The 20,165-nt window shown below is 44.0% G+C and overlaps 1 protein-coding gene across 2 annotated transcripts in view; it reads right to left on the bottom strand.

The window, feature by feature from the left end:
* PIBF1 (progesterone immunomodulatory binding factor 1) overlaps window positions 1-20,165 on the bottom strand; it is a 152,503-nt gene that overhangs the window by 113,571 nt on the left and 18,767 nt on the right. For both annotated transcript variants that reach the window (XM_042867776.1, XM_042867777.1), the window contains exons 5-7: window positions 13,456-13,589; window positions 11,351-11,459; window positions 10,063-10,244 (exon numbers count right to left, since the gene is read on the bottom strand). In XM_042867776.1, the coding sequence (XP_042723710.1) occupies window positions 10,063-10,244; window positions 11,351-11,459; window positions 13,456-13,589 (425 nt within the window). The remainder of the gene's footprint in view (window positions 1-10,062; window positions 10,245-11,350; window positions 11,460-13,455; window positions 13,590-20,165) is intronic.

Raw genomic sequence — 20,165 nt, 5'->3', positions numbered from 1 at the left:
CCTCAGGGGTCTGTGCTGGGTCCGGTCTTGTTCAACATCTTCATCAATGACCTTGATGAGGGGGTAATGGCCACCCTCAGCAAGTTTGCTGATGATACGAAGTTGGGAGGATTGGCTGACATGCCTGAAGGCTGTGTTGCCATTCAGCAAGACCTGGATAGGCTGGAGAGCTGTGCAGAAAAAAACCGGATGAGGTTTAACAAAAGCAAGTGTAGAGTCTTGCATCTGGGGAGGAATAATTGCATGCACCAGTACAGGTTGGGGGATGACCTGCTGGAGGGGAGCTCTGCGGAAAGGGACCTGGGTGTCCTGGTGGATGACAGGTTGGCCATGAGCCAGCAGTGTGCCCTTGTGGCCAAAAAGGCCAATGGCTTACTGGGGTGCATTAAAAAGAGCGTGGCCAGCAGGTCAAAGGAGGTGATCCTCCCCCTCTACTCTGCCCTGGTAAGACCTCATCTGGAGTACTGCGTCCAGTTCTGGGCTCCCCAGTACAAAAAAGACAGGGATCTCTTGGAAAGAGTCCAGCGGAGGGCCACGAAGATGGTGAAGGGCCTGGAGCATCTCCCCTATGAAGAAAGGCTGAGTGAACTGGGTCTGTTCAGCCTTGAGAAAAGGAAACTGAGAGAGGACCTGATCCAGGTCTATAAATATCTAAGGTGTGGGGGGCAGAATGGCGAGGCCGGACTCTTTTCAGTGATGAGTGGAGATAGGACAAGGGGAAACGGCTGGAAACTGCAGCATAGGAAGTTCCGCACAAATGTGCGCAAGAACTTCTTTACAGTGAGGTAACGGAGCACTGGAACAGGCTGCCCAGGGAGGTGGTGGAGTCTCCTTCTCTGGAGATGTTCAAGACCTGCCTGGATGCCTACCTGTGCGACCTACTGTAGGGAACCTGCTTTGGCAGGGGGGTTGGACCCGATGATCTCTGGAGGTCCCTTCCAACCCCTACAATTCTGTGATTCTGTGATTCTGTAATGGTGGTGGTTCTGAGGAGGGCCCCTTGCCTGGATCTTCCTCCACCTCCTCCTCTTCTCTTTTTTGTTCAAGACGCGAAGACACTCGTTTCCATTTCTTGCCCTCCACAGGAGCAACTGGTATTGTTACTGGTGTCTCCTTTAATTGATTAGATTTGACTTGGGGATTTTCCCCTTTGGCTTGAACCTCAGCTCGGAAACTCTCTCTCTCCAGAATAGTATTATATAGGGCACGGTAAGCACAAGCCAAACCCCAAATAAGTTGTACCTCCTTAGATTTATGTAAGCCACATCGTCCCTGACTCAAATACTGGCTTAGTTTCTCAGGATCCCACAGGTGTTCAAGAGTAAAATCCCATGACACTGCGGGTCCCCATGCTTCTAAGACCTTTCCTAAACCTCTCCATATTCCCTGCCAGTCATCATTCTCTGGTTTTGGAGGAGACTCCTTATTACAAATGCGTTGGAATACATTCAGGAAAATTAACGACACGCACACCAACATGAGTATTAATTCAAGATTCGAAAAACGTTTGATAAACCGAGAAGAAAACCCGGAGACTGGTCTGAACATCGTGTTGTTTGTAAAATTAGCTATTCCATTTGGCATGTAGCTGTTTGTGAAATTAGCCATTCCTTCTGGGATGTAAATGTCAGAATTCAAATCATACCACACTGCATATAGGTAAAATATAGGTGTCTCCATCAGTGCCCTGAGGTAGTTATATATGAATGCAATTCCACAACACACAAGTGTGAGATGGATTATTGGCCAGTAGGTTGTGAGTAACATAATTGCTTTTAATCCTTTACCCAGCATCCCCACGATAACGAGTGGGTTCGTCGCTGGTGCTTGCTAAAAAGGGGTTAATTAATTGAAGCTAACAAGAGGAGGGAAAAAAAAAGAAAAAAAAAGGCACTACCCAGACTAAGTAGAGCTCAAAGTTTACAAATATCCCAGAACACTGGCAGTACGCCTAATCTTTCAAGGTCAGGTTTTCCAGCATAGAAACCTGAACTACTGATAATGCCCCCTAACGAAGCTCTCTAGGAGCAGAGAGAAAAAGAGATTCGTTCTAAAAGCTAAAAAGCAGTCGAGCCCCACGTTGGGCGCCAAAAAATCATTCACGGAGTTGACTAGATCAATCTATGTTCGTGACAGGGGCAACAGGCCTCTGTCCTCCTCCCCCACCCCAGTCCCACAAAAAATGGGAAGGAAGGAAGGAAGGGAGGAAAAGAGCAGCGGCAACAATCTATGGAGGAAAACTTATTTTACTATAATATAGGAATACAAGATAACACAATATATACAATTTAATTGAAATTGAGATTAATAAATCAGACAAGATGAGAGAGAGAGAGTTCCCGGGACTGAGTCAAACCTGAAAAGATTGGAATGGCTAGGAAAGCACCCTCCAGCACCCACTGCAAGGCAGCAAGAGAGCGCCCCCCCCACCCGGAAGGGCCAGATCCTGTGACTTCTGTAATGTATAGGGATAGGTACCTGGAATTGGGGCAGTGACACTTTAATGCCCCGTACACTACATGATGTTTTGATGTGGAATACTGAAACCCCAAAACAAAAAAACATAGAACCATGACAGCTTTTTAATAAAACACAGAATTTTTGTTGACTTTTCAAAGTAAAAGTAAATATTTCTCCCTTCCTTCCTCGAGAGTACCACTCTTTAGCAAGGTATTTTGTGAAGGTCTTTGATACAGTGAAATAGTTAATGATCCCAAAAAACACATTATACTGGAATGTAAGGTCCCTGCTAGCAATTTTTTTCAGTTCTTCATGCACTGTACATTTAAGTACATACAAAATAAATGAATGGCGAAGGCCAGAATCTCAAGATACAACTCATACAGAATCAACTAGCATTATTTTCTTGGTACTTGGATGACAATGACTTGCTATTAGTATTACTACTTGCTATTACCATAGCTACTTACTATTTCTATAGGTGATGAAAGTAAGACTTTCCCTCCTGTGGCAAGACTTTAAAGTTGCGCTATAGCTGATAATTTCAGTACAGTGCTCTTAAATGCCTATTTAGAAAACAATGTTTTTTAGTAGTTACAGGAGAATCACATTAAGAACACATCAAGTAAATTTTAAGTTTTACAAGGACACAAGATTTATAGATTTATACAAATTTGCAGTTACACCTTGCGGTTCAAACAAAAGGATGCAACTGAAAGAAAGCTGAACTGGCTTAATTCTCTTAAGCTCAAGAGGATGTTCATTTAATCAACTGGTGTTTGTCATTCTGCAGAGAGGTAGTGTGGGTGGAGCTGCACTGCCCACCCTTGATCTTGATTAGGCCTCCAGGTTATAAGCAGTCTCAGCTTAAACCACACAGGGCAGACACAGGTTGGTTGAAGTCACATGCTTCAGAGCTGGCCCAGTTCTGTGTGAACTCGCTCAGGAAACCAGCTCACCTATTGGCAGTCTGCAAGAAAACAAATTTAGCATGGTCGCCACTAGACAGATAGCTCGCTCAAAAGAGACAAAGAGATGTGCCAACCCAGACGGAGGGCCTGCTCAGAGATGTGTCTGTTCAGGCCTCTCGTTGCAGTGGGTTTGCTTATGCCAGGGAAGAGCAGCGGGGAGACTGTGCTCAGGTGGAAGGTCAGCTCACAGTGGTGGCTGAGCTCAAGGAGGAGGTGGAGAGACTAACGAGCTTCAGGGCATGTGAGCAGGAGATTGACTGGTGGAGTAACTCCCTAGTGTGCCAGAGGGAAGGGCGCTGGGAGGATGCCCCCCACAGTGCAGTGGAACCCCTGTCCTGTTGCGCTGAGGTAGGGGACCAAAAAGACAAGGAGGGTTGGAAGCAAGTCCCAGTTTGGCATCAGCGGCAACCCTCCTCTTCCCTCTTACTCCCTATCTCGCTTTCCCAGGTGCCCCTCCATAACAGGTTTGAGGCCCTGGATCTTGAGGGAGGAGTAGAATGATAAAATAATGAAAACAGAAGTAATGAATAGTTGGCTTAGAGGCTGGTATCGAGGCAGGAACTTTGTTTTTTATTTATCATGGGGCAGTTTACTCAGCCCCTGGTCTGTTGTCCATGGATGGAACTCACCTGTCTCAAAGGGACCAACAAATTCTAGTCAGCAGCTAGCAGGGCTTATCAAGAGAGCTTTAAATTAGCTAAGATGGGGGAAAAGGACAAAACAGGGCTCATCAGAGATGAACCTAAAGAAACAATACTGGATCTGGAGGTGAGGCAGATATCACAGCTGAAGTGCATCCACACCAATGCACACAGCATGGGCAACAAGCAGGAGGAGCTGGAAGCAATTGTGCAGCAGGCTAATTATGATCTCGTTGCTATTACTGAAACATGGTGGGACCACACTCATGACTGTGATAGATGGTTAAAAGCTCTCCAGAAGGGACAGACAAAGAAGGAAGGGTGGTGGCGTGGCCATTTTATATTAAAGAGTGTTTTGATGTTGAAGAGCTTGGGGTTGGGAATGATAAAGTTGAGTGTCCATGGATATAGAACAGGGGGAAGATGGTGACATCTTGGTGGGGGTCTGCTATAGACCACCTAATGAGGATTAAGAGAAGGACGAGGCATTCTATGAGCAGCTTGCCGAAGCTGAACAACCCCAGAACTTATTCTCATGGGAGACTTCAACTTCACTGATATATGTTAGAAATATAATAAAGTGCAGAGGAAGCAGTCCAAAACGTTTCTAGAGTGTGTGGCAGATAGCTTCCTTCCACAGCTGGTATGAGAGCCTACCAGGGGTGGTGCCCTGCTAGACCTGTTCTTTACTAACAGAGAAGGACTGATGGGAGCTGTGAAGGTTGGGGACTTGTAAGATATTACTCTGTTAACTTCTGTGTCTCAAAGCTTGCTGGGGACACAGATGGACTTGTTCAAGTCCCGAGCAAGGATTGTAAAATCCTTTGTCTGAAGGACACACATGAACAAGTCCAGGCAAATCCTGGGCAAAGGTTGTGAGATCCTTTGGGGAATGCAGATGGACAAGGCCAGGGGCAACGAGAGCAAGATGAACTGCAACTAAATAGCTGAGAAATGCTCCTTTGTGTGGACCTATCTCAGGATGATGGCCATCTCAGGGGGTAGTCAATGACTCTTGCACAAGGCCCATCCTTGTCACGTAGGCAGGAGAACAAGGAGGATAAAAGAGGAACTAAAAACCATGAGGATAGGTTTCTGACAACAGATTCCTCATGAAGAAGAACGGAGGTTTCTGACAACAGATTCCTCATGAAGAACGGAGGATTTCTGGCAGCAGATTCCTCATGAAGAACAGAGGTTTTCTGGCAGCAGATTCCTCCTGAAGAAGAAGAGGGATTCCTGACGATCAGATTCTGGTAACAATCGTGCTCCCTGGTCATTAACGCAAAGGGCTGCCTATTGGGCAGGTGGTCTCAACCCTTTAGAAAGGGGAGACCCTCTTGCCATTACTGGAACTACTGACCAATTAGTAGAGAGCGTTCAAAAGGCTGCTTGTCTCCAATTGATGTATGATAGAAAGCTGCAGCCGCATCATGAATCGCCCATGATGATGCCCGTTGATCCTGAGAGAATGACCCCTTTAATTAGAGGGCTTCTGGAATCACTAAAACCCGCAGGCATACAATTACAAGCAAGGATACAAGCTATGTCACAGGGAGAAAGAACACGGGCAGTGTTAGAAGAAACTGTAACCCCCAATCATCTGCAGTCAGGATGCAAAGTATGGACGTGGGGGGAGGTAGCCCAAGAGTTAATTAACTATGGAAGAAAATATGGGCCGGTGGTTTCTTTCCCCAGTAAATCTGAGCCAAGAGGTGTGAGGCTTGCAGCAGCCAGTCTTGCCCCCAGGCTACCTAGCCCAAAACTTAATGGAACTGAAAACGGTTTGTCTCCACTAAAAACAGGCAGACGGAGCGTTGATCATAAACGTAATGGACTTTGGTGTCTGGGCTGGAAAAAGGGTATTCCACAAAATTTGATGGATGGATTGACAACAGATAGGCTTGAGATGCTTGTTACTGGATGGCTGACTAGACTTGAGGAAAGTAAAAACCCAGTTCCCAGTGCCCCCCCCGTGACACCTGCAGAGCTACCAGAACCACTGGGAAACTAATTCCTTCACCTCTCTCAAGTGAACGGGGTGGTGAAGGGTGGATGCATTAGGAAGCTCACAACAAAGGGAAACACTGATCTCCCGGGCCAGCCTGTGTCGATTGGCTCAGCTAACCTGAGGCTGGTTTCCCTAACCTTAATGGGATACCTTAACAAATATCCTTGGAAGGCCAAGGACACCGCGAAAAAGGAATATAAAATTAACACTTGCTGGATTGTTCCCTCATTTTTTAACCATATTAACAAAGCCCCCCCAAAAATAGGGCAAGTCGGTGTCTCCTTTTATTTTTTCAGAATACTCCTATGGACCTTGACTGAACACAGAAAGGACTCTAATGTTTTATGACAAAAATAATGAAAATTTGATCATGTTAGAATACTGAATATACCTCTTGATTACATTTTGTATTTCGGTTGCAAAAGTACTATGTTTTGTGCTGTTGTGGGTGGTAATGTTGTATCTCTATTTGTTGTATTTATTTGTTATTGGTTATTGCCAAATGTATGGTTGTCTCTTTTCACTTTCTACTTTTTATTCATCATGTAACATTCGTGTCACCACTCCCGAGGTATCACCGAGTGGTGTCTGTGGCAAGTTGACATTGTGTGCTGCTGCAACTCTTATGTTTGTCAATTGTATGGTTTTGTGTTTTATAAGATGTGTTGTATCACCTATGTAGTTTGTAACCTCCTCTACTGATGGGGAAGTCAACGGGACCGCTGCTGGATCCTGCTGGTGACTATTCCCGCTTTACGCAACTCCTGCTCCTTTTCCATCTTTTCTATCGCCCTCCTTCCCTTCCCCGTCTCCCTGATTAGGTTTGGTAATAAACTGGATGGAACAACATATGAACCGTTGTTTCTTAATCTCACGCCGGGTATACAGATATTAAAAGGACCTCATCTCCCCCCTATAAATTGGAGCAAGACAGGACTGTCTTGGGCAGAGCGACCATGAAATTAAAGAGGTTGCTATTCTTGGAGATGTCAGAAGGATGACTGGCAGAACTGCTATCTTGAACTTCCAGAGGGTGGATTTTGACCTGTTCAGGATGCTTGTTGCGGGGGTCCCTTGGGAGTCGCTCCTTAAAGGTAAAGGGGTCCTTGGATGCTCCTCAAGATGGAGATCTTAAAGGCACAAGAACAGGCTGTCCCTGAGTGCTGTTAGGCAAGCCATAGGGGAAGAAGACTGGTGTGGATGAGCTGGGAACTATTGTTGAGACTGAGAAAAATACTCTACAACTCCGAGAATTCCAGTCTCTGGAAGAAGGAACAGGCTACTTGGGGAGACTACAAAAAAGTTGTGATGGTATGCAGGAAATTAGGCAAAAGCCCAGCTTGAACTCAGATTGGCCACTGCAGAGAAAGAGAACAACAAATCCTTTTATAAATATATTAACAGAAAGAGAAGAACCAAGGAGAATTTCCATCCCTTACTAGATGCAGCAGCAAATGTGACCACTGTGGATAAGGAAAAGGCTGAGGCACTCAACACTTTCTTTACATCTGCCTTTGAGACTCACATCAGTTATCCTCAGGGCACCTTATTTGCAGAATATGCCCCTGGCGATTCAGGTGGAGACAGTTAGAAAACTCCTCCTCCATCTGGACTGCAACAAGTCCATGGGACCAGACAGGCTCCACCCTCAGGTGCTGAGGGAGCTGGCAGGGGTGATTGCTGAGCCCCTTTCCACCATCTATCAGCACTCCTGGTTGTCTGGAGAGGTCTCAGTGGATTGGAGGCTTGCCAACGTGAATCCCATCTACATGAAGGGTCATAACAAGGATCTGGGGAACTACAAGCTTGTCAGTCTAACCTCGGTACCAGGGAAAGTTATGGAGCAAATCACCTTGGGTGAGATCACACAGCACGTGCGTGGCATCCAGGTGATCAGGCCCAGCCAGCACAGGTTCATGAAAGGCAGGTCATGCTTGAGCAACCTCATCTCCATCTACAACTGGGTGACCAGCCTGGTAGATGAGGGAAAGGCTGTTGATGTAGTCTACCTAGACTTCAGCAAAGCCTTTGACACGGTCTCTCACAGTATTCTTCTGGCGAAACTGGCTGCCTGTGGCCTGGACGGGTATACCCTTCTTTGGGTAAGGAACTGGCTAGAGGGCCATGCCCAGAGGGTAGTAGTTAATGGAGTTAAGTCCAGCTGGTGACCCGTTTGTTACAAGTGGTGTCCCCCAGGGGTCTGTACTGGGGCCCATCTTGTCTTTATTGATGAGGGGATCAAGTGTACCCTCGGTACTTTTGCAGATGACACCAAGCTGGGAGGTGGTGTTGATCTGCCTGAGGGTAGGGAGGCCCTTCAGAGGTATCTGGATAAGCTGGATCGCTGGGCTGAAGCCAATGGGATGAGGTTCAACAAGGCCAAGTGCCGGGTCCTGCAATTTGGCCACAACAACCCCAGGCAGCGCTATTAGGCTTGGGGCTGAGTGGCTGGATGCCTGTGAAGAGGAAAGGAACCTGGGGGTGTTGGTTGATGCTCGGCTGAACACGATCCAGCCCTGGTGGCCAAGAAGGCCAATGCCATTCTGGCCTGCATCAGAAATAGTGTGGCCAGCAGGAGCAGGGAGGTGATCATCCCCCTGTACTCAGCACTGGTGATGCTGCAACTCAAATGCTGTGTTCAGTTTTGAGCCCCTCAGCACAAGAAAGACATCAAGGCCCTGGAACGTTTCCAGAGAAGGGCAACAAAACTGGGAGAGATCTGGAGCAAAGGTCTTACTGGCGAATGGCTGCAGGAGCTGGGATTGTTCAGTCTGGAGAAGAGGAGGCTCAGGGGAGACCTCATCACACTCTGTAACTGCCTGAAGGGAAGTTGTGATGACGAGGGATTTGGCCTCTTCTCTCAGGACAACAAACAGGACCCAAGGAAAAGGCGACAAGTTGTGCCATGGGAGATTTAGATTAGATGTAAGGGAAAACTTGTTCTCTGAAAGAGTGGTCAAGTGCTGGAATAGCCTTCCCAGGGAAGTGGTGGAGTCACTGTCCCTGGCACTATTCAGCAGGCATCTGGATGAGGTGCTACGAGATATGGTTTAGTAGCTTAGTGGGTAGTAACGTTGATACAGGAAGCGGAGGACAGTTGGACGAAATGATTCTGTAAGTCCTTTCCAACCTTGTGATTCTATGATTCTGTATATTCTGTGATATTTTTTGATGTTCTAAGGATATTGCTGACTATTAACAAAGTACATATAGGCAAATATCTAATGTCATTTGGGGGTAAATTTGGAAGTGTTATTTATCATCTGTACGTAAGGAAATTACATGAATTTAATAACCATGAATTCTGCGTAAGAAAAAACTTAGTATGATTAGAAATTCTGTTGTATAGCACTATACATGAAGCAAGACATTGCTAAATAATGTAGAATTTTCTATTTGACATTGTATACACAAACCCACAGCAATTGAAATAACACAAAAGTTTGACACTGTTTACCATTGTGGCTAGCACACAATGACCAATTTGTTTCTCAAGTCTACTGTTAGATTATCTGCATTCAAACTTGAGATATGAATGACACAGAGCTGATACGAAACATACCACTTCCAATTTTACTTGTTTGTGAAAATATTTTATTCTCCAAATTAGATTATCTTTCATATACTAGTTTTTTCTTTATCTTTCATTTACTAGTTTTAGTAAGATTCATTTGGGCAAAAAAAGAGCTGCAACACAGGCACTTAGAATCACTTTTCTCTATTTTGCAATTAAAGTTACCTTAGTAAATCTTTATCTATACAGAAGAATACAGATATTTTCAGTGCTATGGAGTCTCATATCAATTTTTTAAGAAATAAATAGTTGATAAACCAAGAAAAGTTCTTTTTCCAGTTACACAAATATGAAACCAATACACAACTTCTGGAAGCTGAAAAATTTTAAACAGGGTTTGTGCGAGAAACAAGGCAAAACAGTTGAACATATTTGACTACTGATAGAACTGAACACAGAACTTACCTGGATGCAATATATTTTTCATACATTTCTTCTCTAGCTTTTTTGGCATCCTCCAACTGAATCTGAAGCCTTTCAAGACGATCTTCTTCATGTGCACGGCGAACACTAAGCTCCATGTTCTGGCGATTAAGGTAATCTTTATCTTTTTGCAAGAGGTTGAGAGATTGTTGTATGGTTGCCAGCTATAAATTAAAAATAACACTGTGACATGAACTTAAAGATAAATATTTAACCAATATACATATACATACTTTTTCATTTTAATTCTCTTTCGTAAATCAATTGAACTGAAAAAAACTATACTTATAATTACAGTTAACGTAAGTTGTAACCCTGTGTTGAAAAAAAGACTTCAATTTTATGAATTTTCATGATTGATTTCTCATAGTTGTCCCCTGAAAAGATGTGAAGTGTCCTTTAATATTCCTGAGTATCTACTAACCACGAGGTAATTAAGCAGTGATAGTACTAAATCAGAAATTACAGATACTCAATTTGAGTCTTGATGTGAATCCACAGTCATACCGGCTACAACACTCTCAAAATTTCTCCTCCTCTGGAATGCCTGCTGTGTAAACACAATTGTACACTCTCTTGGTGTTTCCTGGGAAGATTTCTATACATAAACCCAGCTTAAAAACTGGTCTCGTTTTTACATGGAAGATACACTGAGTTGCATTAAACCACCCAAAAATTAGACAACTGTAATAGAAATCAAATAACTTCTTTCTTGGGATTCAGTAAAAACTCTCTCACTCCAGAAAAGCTGTTGTAAAGTTACATCTACCTCAGATAAAAATAAAAATTAGTAATGCAGAGAGTTTTGGATGATTCACTCCTAACTAGCTTAAGATAAAAAACTAATCACAGAATCACAGAATCACCCGGGTTGGAAGGGACCTCAAGGATCATGTAGTTCCAACCCCCCTGCCTAGCAGGGCCACCAAACATACACATTTAGATCACTTTGCCAAGGACCTTGTCTAACCTGGCCTTGAACACATCCAAGGATGGGGCATCCACAACCTCCCTGGAGGTTTAGTGAAGAAATCTTCCCTATAAACAATCTAGTTGCACAAACAGCGATAATGGATACTGAGTAACAGAAGCTTGTACTAGAATAAACTATCAAAACCCAATAGATCAAGGTAGCGGATTTGGAAACATTGCAAATATGTCTGAGTCCTTTGAATCAGAAGCGCTCAACAGGGAGCCATCACTGAACCACTGTGACTGCTGAATAAATGAGGTGACAAACAAGACAAAAAATAGGAAGTTTAATGTTTACCTCCTTTGATAAATCATTTCTTTCTTTAGCTTGTGCTTTATGTGAAATTTCCAGTATTTCGTATTTTCTTCTGAGTTCTGACAATTCATGTTCAAATACATCTCGTTCACTGTGAAAAGAAGGTAAAATGTGTAAGATGTAATGAATAAGAATCTTCTTCATTCTTAATTTCTTTAACTTCTTTCAGTTCATAACAATGAATTCTGCCACTAATGATAATCTTTCTTAGTTACTAGCTCTTGCAACTGAATCATATTATAGGAAAGAATTTTCTTATATATTTGAACAATAATCCTTAATTACAGTACAGTAATTCTGAATTTCTATCCTACATTATTTCATTCACTTCTGATTATTCTTCTTCAGTGTAACTTTGGATTGTTCAGTTCTCCAATTAGCAATGAGTTTTACACAATCTTGCCCAACCTTTTAGTTTTGTCAAGTTTTTAATGCTATTTCTCTTTAATCTTTCATAGACATTGAATTTGCATGAAGACATTTGTCTGACTAGACCCTAGTCTTCATCCTACTCAGACATCTTCCTAATCAGACAGAAAGTGGAGTAGAATTGTTTTCATCTTCTTCTTTCCCTTGTACACAGTCACTTGATGCCAGCGGGAGTTGTACTATTCTTCTCACGTTAAAAATTCATACAACACACTTGCAAAGTTTATGTTGTGTCCTCAATAACGGTGATTTCCATATGTACAAAGAAGCAGCTTTATGTCAACACTGTATCTTATCCTGTTAGAACAAAGGAATGAATAAGCCTGCATAAGTCTGCAGTTTGGAAAAAAAAATCTCACCAGCTTTATATTACACATAGCATAGTTTTAAAACTAAGATAACTTGTAGTACACAAGAACCAGAAGATTTAACAGAAAATTTTTAAAGGCAGAAATGAGTCTGGAAGTGATTAACTCCTGCAATGCTCTCAAATACCCTGATGCAGGCATGCCAATAATGCTCTACCCCTCCCCTTCGTCTGTGCCTACCTAGATGAATACAGCCTACTCTCTCAAATACAGGTCTGGCATGTTCATTCATGCCTTTTTCAACTCAAGACTTATTTTAAATGTACTCTGTTAAACACTGGGTCCTTTCACAAGCAAGTTATTACAATTCACTTAATAAGATGCAGTTGCACACAGGAAGCAAACCATAGCATCAATCCATCCTATTTGCAACAAGCTTCCAGGTAGATTCCAAGGTTATTTTAGTATATATGGCTGTGAACAGTTATCCAGAAGACAGACTCTCTTTCAGATGGGTTAGTGGCACAGTCATTTGTTTCAGTAACAGTATTTGACCTTATTCAACATGAACAAGGAACTGACAGAGTGTTTTCTATTCACCAATCTCATTTTTGAATCCATTTCCCAACAAATCTACCAAAGGCCAGAGGGCCAGATTTCTTGCAAGTACACTGAAGAAGCCATCAGGGAGCTGGACTGTAAAGTACATGTCTATGAGAATATTTATAAAGAAGTTCATTTTCACTCTTTTGCTTATGATGTGGGCATTCAAAGCACAGGCAAGAACTCATTTTTTTTAACCGAAGAGAGACACTTGAAAGTTATACTAAGATTCTCTGGCAAGTAGAATTTTAGAATCTGACCTATAAAAATCCTTCAACATGGTTAACAACCAGAAATCTTAACATTTAAGTTGTCAAACGTGAATTCCCAAGGTTCTACTCTCTATTTACAGTGCAATCACACTGCAGTTAAGCACTGGGCCTTCTATTAAATGATAGCTTTTAAACTCTGAAAAAAAATATATTAGTTTTGAAATGTTTAATATCAACAGCTCCCATGTCTTTACATGCAATGCAACTGGAAGGCTTTTCTGAAAATACAGTAAATTGAAGAAAGTAAGCTTTCAGATTGAAGATGTAAACTTTAATTTGATGCATCAAATTATGTAGCGTTTTTCATTTTATTCTGCAAGAGACAATTGGTCCATTAGTGGATAGAAGAAAAATGAGGTACATATGAGCAAAAAAAAGATCATGAAACGGAACTTCAATCCTGACTGACAAAACTAGAGTATTCTATTAATATTTGCATGTTAGTAGGAAACTTCAAGAGATTTTAGAGACCTACCATTTCACTTTATCATAGTTCTCTTGTCTGAAATCACCTTGCTGAATCATCTGCTTGGTATCAGCCAGTTCCAGCGTTAAGCGTTGGCATTTAACCTCAAGTTCTGACCGACTTCGCCTCTCGTTTTCATAGTTCTAGAAGGCAAGACATTTTAAAATTAACGCAGCTTCATTGATAATTACTTAAAACATTCACGGACTGAAGGTTGAGAAGTCCACTTACAAATATTCAGATGGTACTATTTACATTTTTCTAAGTATTTGGACATCTAGCATAGTTGTATTTTTACGTATAATATGTATATTTATATTTATTTATATTTATACGTATTTTTTCCTAACAATTCCTAAGGCTTTTGTCCACTAGCCCACCTTTGTAGCCCACTAGTAGCCTTCGTATACAGTACAGGTTGTACACTATGTTATGGGACAGAAGTCATACTACTATTACAACATTTTAAAGCCGGTATGCTTGTGAAGATACTTGCTGGTCTATTTGAAAAAGAAGAAAGACATTTGATGATTCAGCAACTTCCAGAAAAAAAAAATAATCAGCCAAATCCCAAATTTAATCTGGTAATTGATATTTGTTTGTCAATCATAGATATGGTGGAAGAAAAAAAAAAAAAAAAAAAAAAAAAAAGAAGGGGAAAAAGAAGTGCTTATTCCACTCCCACAGTAATTCATTGTCCCCTTTTAATCCTGCAGATATCTTAAGACACTGTTATGGGAACTAGAAAATTGGATCCAAGAGAACACACAGAAAAAAACTTTTAAAACGCTGGCTATCCATTATGGAGATTCCTTACCCACTGTACTTTTAGAATCATAGAATCAAAGAATCACCAATGTTGGAAAAGACCCACAGGATCACCAAGTCCAACCATCCACCTATCACCAATAGCACTCACTAAACCATGTCCCTCAACACAACATCCAAACGTTCCCTGAACGCCTCCAGGGTCGGTGATTCCACCACCTCCTTGGGCAGCCCATTCCAGTGCCTTACCACTCTTCCAGACAAGCAGTATTTCCTAATGTGCAGCCTAAATCTCCCCTGGCACAGCTTGATGCCATTCCCTCTAGTCCTATCACTAGTTACACGAGAGAAGAAGCCGTCCCCCAGCTCACTACAACCTCCCTTCAGGTAGTTATAGAGAGCAACGAGGTCTCCCCTGAGCCTCCTCTTCTCCAGACTGAACAATCCCAGCTCCTTCAGCCTCTCCTCATATGGCCTGTGCTCCAGACCCCTCACAAGCCCTTCTCTGAATACAGTCCAGGGCCTCAATGTCTTTCTTGCAGTGAGGGGCCCAAAACTGGACACAGTACTCAATGTGCTGCCTCACCAGTGCCTCTGAGTACAGGGGAACAATCACTTCTCTGTTCCTGCTGGCAACACTATTTTGATGCAAACCAGGATGCCATTGGCCTTCTTGGCCACCTGGGCACACTGCTGGCTCGTGTTCAGCCGAGCATCAGTCAATAACCCCAGGTCCATTTCCTCTACGCAGTCTCCCAGCCACTCACCCTCAAGCCTGTAGCGTTGCCTGGGGTTCCTGCGGCCAAAGTGCAGGACCTGGCATTTGGCCTTGTTGAACCCCACCCCATTGGCTTCAGCCCAGCTCTCCAGCCTGTCCAGATTCCTCTGTAGGCCTCCCTACCCCAGGCAGATTGACACTTCCAGCCAACTTGGTGTCATCTGCAAACTTACTGAGGGTGCACTCAGTGTCCTCACCCAGATCATCAATAAAGATATTGAAGAGGACAGGCCCCAGCACTGACCCCTGGGGAACACAACTCGTGACTGGTCGCCAGCTAGATTTAACTCCATTCACCACCACTCTCTGGGCTCAGCTCTCCAGCCAGTTCCTTATGCAGCCAAGAGGTACCTGTCCAAGCCATGGGCTGCAGCTTCTGCAGGAGAATACTGAGGCAGAGACTGTGGGAGGCTTTGATGAAGTTAAGGCAGATCACATCAACAGCCTTTCCCTCACCATCCAGGCGGGTCACTCCATCATAGGAGATCAGGTTGGTCAAGCAGGCCCTGCCCTTCATAAATCCATGCTGGCTGAGCTTGATCCCCTGGTTGCCTCACACATGCTGTGTAACCTCACTCAAGATGATCTGCTCCATAACCATTCCTGGCACCGAAGTCATGCTGACAGGCTGTAGGACCCCAGATCCTCCTTACAATCCTTTTTGTAGAAAAGTCAGATTGGCAAGTCTTCTGTCTTCTGGGACGTTCCCAGCTGACCAGGAATGCTGACACATGATGGAAAGCGGCTTGGCTATCATCTCCCCCAGTTCCCTCAGCACTTTCGGATGGATCTCATCCAGCCCCACGGACTTGTGGCAGTCCACATGGAATAGTAGGCCTCTGACTGCTTCCTCCTGAATCACTGGGGATTTATTCCTCTTTCCATCCGAGACTTCCAGGTCAAAGAGTTCTGGGCCTCCTGTCCAGACTCATTTGCACATAACTCAGCCCAGCCATACACGGCAACAGAATTGATGGATTTAGTACAGCGATTTCAGCAGAAGCCTAGAGAAAATGTGCCAGCTTGGTTATTAAGACTGTGAAATTCTGGGGCAGAAAGCATTATGGTGAATGGCCTGGAAATATCCAAGTTGGCCATCTTGACTGTCCATCCTGCCCTTAGGCAGAGGTTATATGTGGGTATTCAATATCTTAATGAAAACCATTCTATAATAGAATGGTTAATGACAGCCTGCTCTATGGTATGGCCGAATAAATCCGATATACCTCTACATACAGGGATATGGTCCTCCACGGAGGATCTTCAAAATTATATCTGCGAACTAGGCATAAGGGAAGCAATTTATGAAGTTACATATGATGGCCCTGATATGGTCAAATTCTCAAATTTATTGGTCCTGAAAAAATATTCAGAGTTATGGCGTTAGTGGACACTGGAACAGAAACACCAATTATTTACAGAGATCCGAGTAAACCTGATGGAGACAGAGTGATGACTGGTGGTTTTGGAGGAGAGACTATTCCTGTCACCCAAACATGACTGAAATTGGGGGTTGGGCATCTCCCACCCCGGGAGTATAAAGTGCCTATTGCCTCAGTCCAGGAATACATCATGGGCATAGATATTCTGTAGGATCTGGCTCTCGAGACAACTGTGGGAGAGTTCAGACTTAGAGATGTACTAGTATCCGGACGGTGCAGGCAATATTAAGAGACCATGCGAAACATGGGCCTATTTACCTGCCAAAACCGTGCCAGTTTACCAGTGTAAGACAGTATAGCCTCCTGAGTGGACATGAAATATCGAGAACGGTGCAGGAATTAGAAAAAGTGGGCATTATAAGACCTGCTCACAGCCCATATAATTCCCCCCCATATGGCCAGCGCGAAAGTCAGATGGCATGTGGAGAATGACAGTGGATTACAGAGAATTAAATAAGGTCATGCTGCCTATTCATCCAGCTATACCCAATATTGCCTCCCTAATGGACACATTAAGTAGGGAGGTAAAAACCTACCATTGTGTCCTAGATCTAGCAAACGCGTTCTTCAGTATCCCAATTGCTGAAGAATCGCAAGATCAGTATGCATTTACGTGGAGAGGCAGGCCGTGGACCTTTCAGATCCTGCCACAAGGGTACGTGCATTTGCCGACATACTGTCATAATCTAGTGGTGTGTGACCTGGCTAATTGGAAAACAACTGATGATGTTATCTTATATCACGATACTGATTTTCTCCTGTTGACATCAGACTCACTGGAGGCGGTAGGACAGGCAGCAGATTCATTAACTGTCTATTTGCAACAGAGAGGATGGGCCATAAATCCTCAGAAGGTGCAAGGTCTGGGCCTGTCTGTAAAAGTCCTGGGAGTGGTTTGGTCAGGAAAGATCAAAGTATTACCCAGTGCTGTCATAGATAAGGTTCAGGCGTTCCCAGTCCTTCCAACACCAAAGCAGCTGCAAGAGTTTCTAGGTATATTGGGTTACTGGCGTTCCTTTATACCTCGCCTAGTTCAGCTGCTAAGGCCATTGTACAGACTCACAAAAAGGGGCAGCTAATGGGACTGGGGAAAAACAGAACAGGACGTTTTCCAACAGACAAAACTGGCAGTTAAACAAGCCCAGGCATTGGGTATATTTGATCCTACCCTCCCAGCCGAGTTGGACGTTGACGTTACTCAAGATGGCTTTGGTTGGGGCCTGTGACAACACCAGAGTTCTGTTCAGACCCCCATTGGTTTCTAGCCTCAGATCTGGCGTGGAGCAGAAGAAAGATATACGATGACTGAGAAACAGTTACTGGCTGCCTACTCTGCATTACAGGCAGTAGAGCTGATGACTCAAACAGCTGAAATCACAGTTAAGACCATTCTGCCAATTCATGGGCAGGTGAAAGATCTGACCCACCTTCCTAAGATAGGGGTGGCCCAAGCACAAACAGTGGCACGATGGGTCACCTACTTCAGCCAAAGGAGTAGTCTGTCCTCATCATCATTAAAAGAAGAACTTCAGAAGATCCTAGGCCCAGTGACATATCACTGTGATGCACTGGTCGCTCCACCAGAGAAGAGTCCCGTTCAGGAGGGAAAATATCCTATCCTGAAGATGCCTGCAGATGGGCAGAACTGCAAGCTGTGTGGATGGTTATAACCAAGCAACCCAGTGATGGTATCCTGAATATCTGTACAGATAGTTGGGCTGTGTACCAGGGGCTCACTCTTTGGATTACACAGTGGGCCACCCAGGAATGGACTATCCACGCCCGACCAATCTGGGGCAAAGACATGTGATTAGACACATGGAATGCCATTAAATACAGAACTGTGTATGTCTACCATGTTTCTGGTCATCAGCCCCTACAGTCACCAGGAAATGATGAAGCTGACACGCTGGCCCAAGTTTGATGGATTGAGAATTCGCAATCTGAGAACATCACCAGAAGTTACAGCATGTGGGACAAAAGACAATGTGGGCAGCTGCTAAAGCATGGGGACTGCCCATACAACTACCTGACATCATCCAGGCATGCCGGGATTGCAACTCTTGCTCTAAGATGAGACCGAGATCGTTGCCTGAAACAACAGCCTATCTTGCTATAGGATACAATCCTCTCCAGCAATGGCAGGTTGATTACATTGGGACCCCTCCCTCAGTTAGAGGAGGGAGATATGCCCTGACCTGCGTTGATATCGCAAGTAGGCTACTGCAAGCCTATCCAGTACCGAAAGCAAACCAGGCATATACTATCAAGGCACTTACTAAACTGATGCCTGACTATGGGACACCTCAAGTCATCAAAAGCAACCACAGGACTCATTTTACTGGTGCAACGATACAGCACTGGGCAGAAGAAAATAACATCGAATGGCAATTCCACCTGCCATATAATCCAATGGGGGCAGGCCTCATTGAACATTATAGCACTGTTCTTAAGGCTGCCCTTAAGACAGATTCCCAGTCCCTGCAGATCCCGAGACGGCAGACCCAGGGCCCTGAAATGTTACAGACAACATGGGCCTCCCTGCTTAGGATCCAAATTACAGGCACTGATCATCAGGTAAGACCCCACATTAGCAAAGAAAATAATCTTCTGTTCCCTGCCCCTGAGAATTTAGATCCAGGTACCCATAGGATCAAATGGGCTTGGAAGGTGCAGGTAAGACCAAAGTGCTGTGGCCTACTTGCACCTTGGGGGAGATTGTTGGAGGTGGGAGGCTTGGTAGTCCCTCCAGTAATAGGTACATGGCCTACTAATATTGTGGTCAACACTCCAATCTTCATTGCTAAAGGGACCCCCATCATGTCCCTATAGCAGATCAAGACACCCCCTTTGGTGCCTGATGTAGTTATGCAGCCGCAGACATCTGGTTGTGGTACAGGCAGCCAGGACATGCCACAGTACAAGCCGAAGTACTGACCCAGGATAGAAATACGCCTGAATCTTGCCCTGGAGAGCAGACCTTCCCCTCCTGGTACCTCTGAAACATCTGTATTACTCCCTGTGAGTCTTCGAGCCTTCAGGATCACTGAAAAGAACGAAATGCTGTCAAAGCGTTCCAGTGTTACTATCAGATCACGTGCAAAACCTGGTGATAGTCTACACAGGACTGATGGAGCATAGGACGGACCTGCACCTCATGACCACATGCCTCCAAGTAACATCATCGAGCACTGGCCCATGAAGGAATATGAACATTCACCGACTGTCACTCACCTTGAAATGTATCAACATGCATTGGGATGGAAATTGCCTAAGAGTTGCAATGCATCAGATCTCTGTATTAGAGAAAGCTTCTTTAGTCAGCTCAATCATTGGTTCATGCCACGAAGGGGTGGAGTGTACGGGAACTACTGAATCATGGCCTGAACTTCTGATTGACCACCTGAGGCGAGCAATGAGTCAGCCCTGGGAGCACAGGTGAAAACAATTCTCCTTTGCTATTGGAGGGGGTGAAACCTGGCTCCATCTCTACTAGATTCCATTTAAGAGCTTACTAGCAGTGGAAAAGGATCTCTTTTGGAGATTGCTCCTTTTGGAGTCTTCTCAGTGAGCCCAGGATAAGAGTAAGCTTTCCATCCGTTGTTCTTTATTGTGATAACATGTTTAGCCTAACTTTCCAGTGTATTTCTTAATTATAACATCCATATATTCATTGATTATACAGGATCCCATCCAATCTGGCCTTGAACACCTCCAGGGATAGGGCATCC

Source organism: Lagopus leucura, unplaced genomic scaffold (genome assembly GCF_019238085.1).
Source record: "Lagopus leucura isolate 7727_CA_CO unplaced genomic scaffold, USGS_WTPT01 Super-Scaffold_100001, whole genome shotgun sequence".
Taxonomy (NCBI): Eukaryota; Metazoa; Chordata; class Aves; order Galliformes; family Phasianidae; genus Lagopus; species Lagopus leucura.
This window is presented reverse-complemented; position numbering and strand designations above follow the sequence as displayed.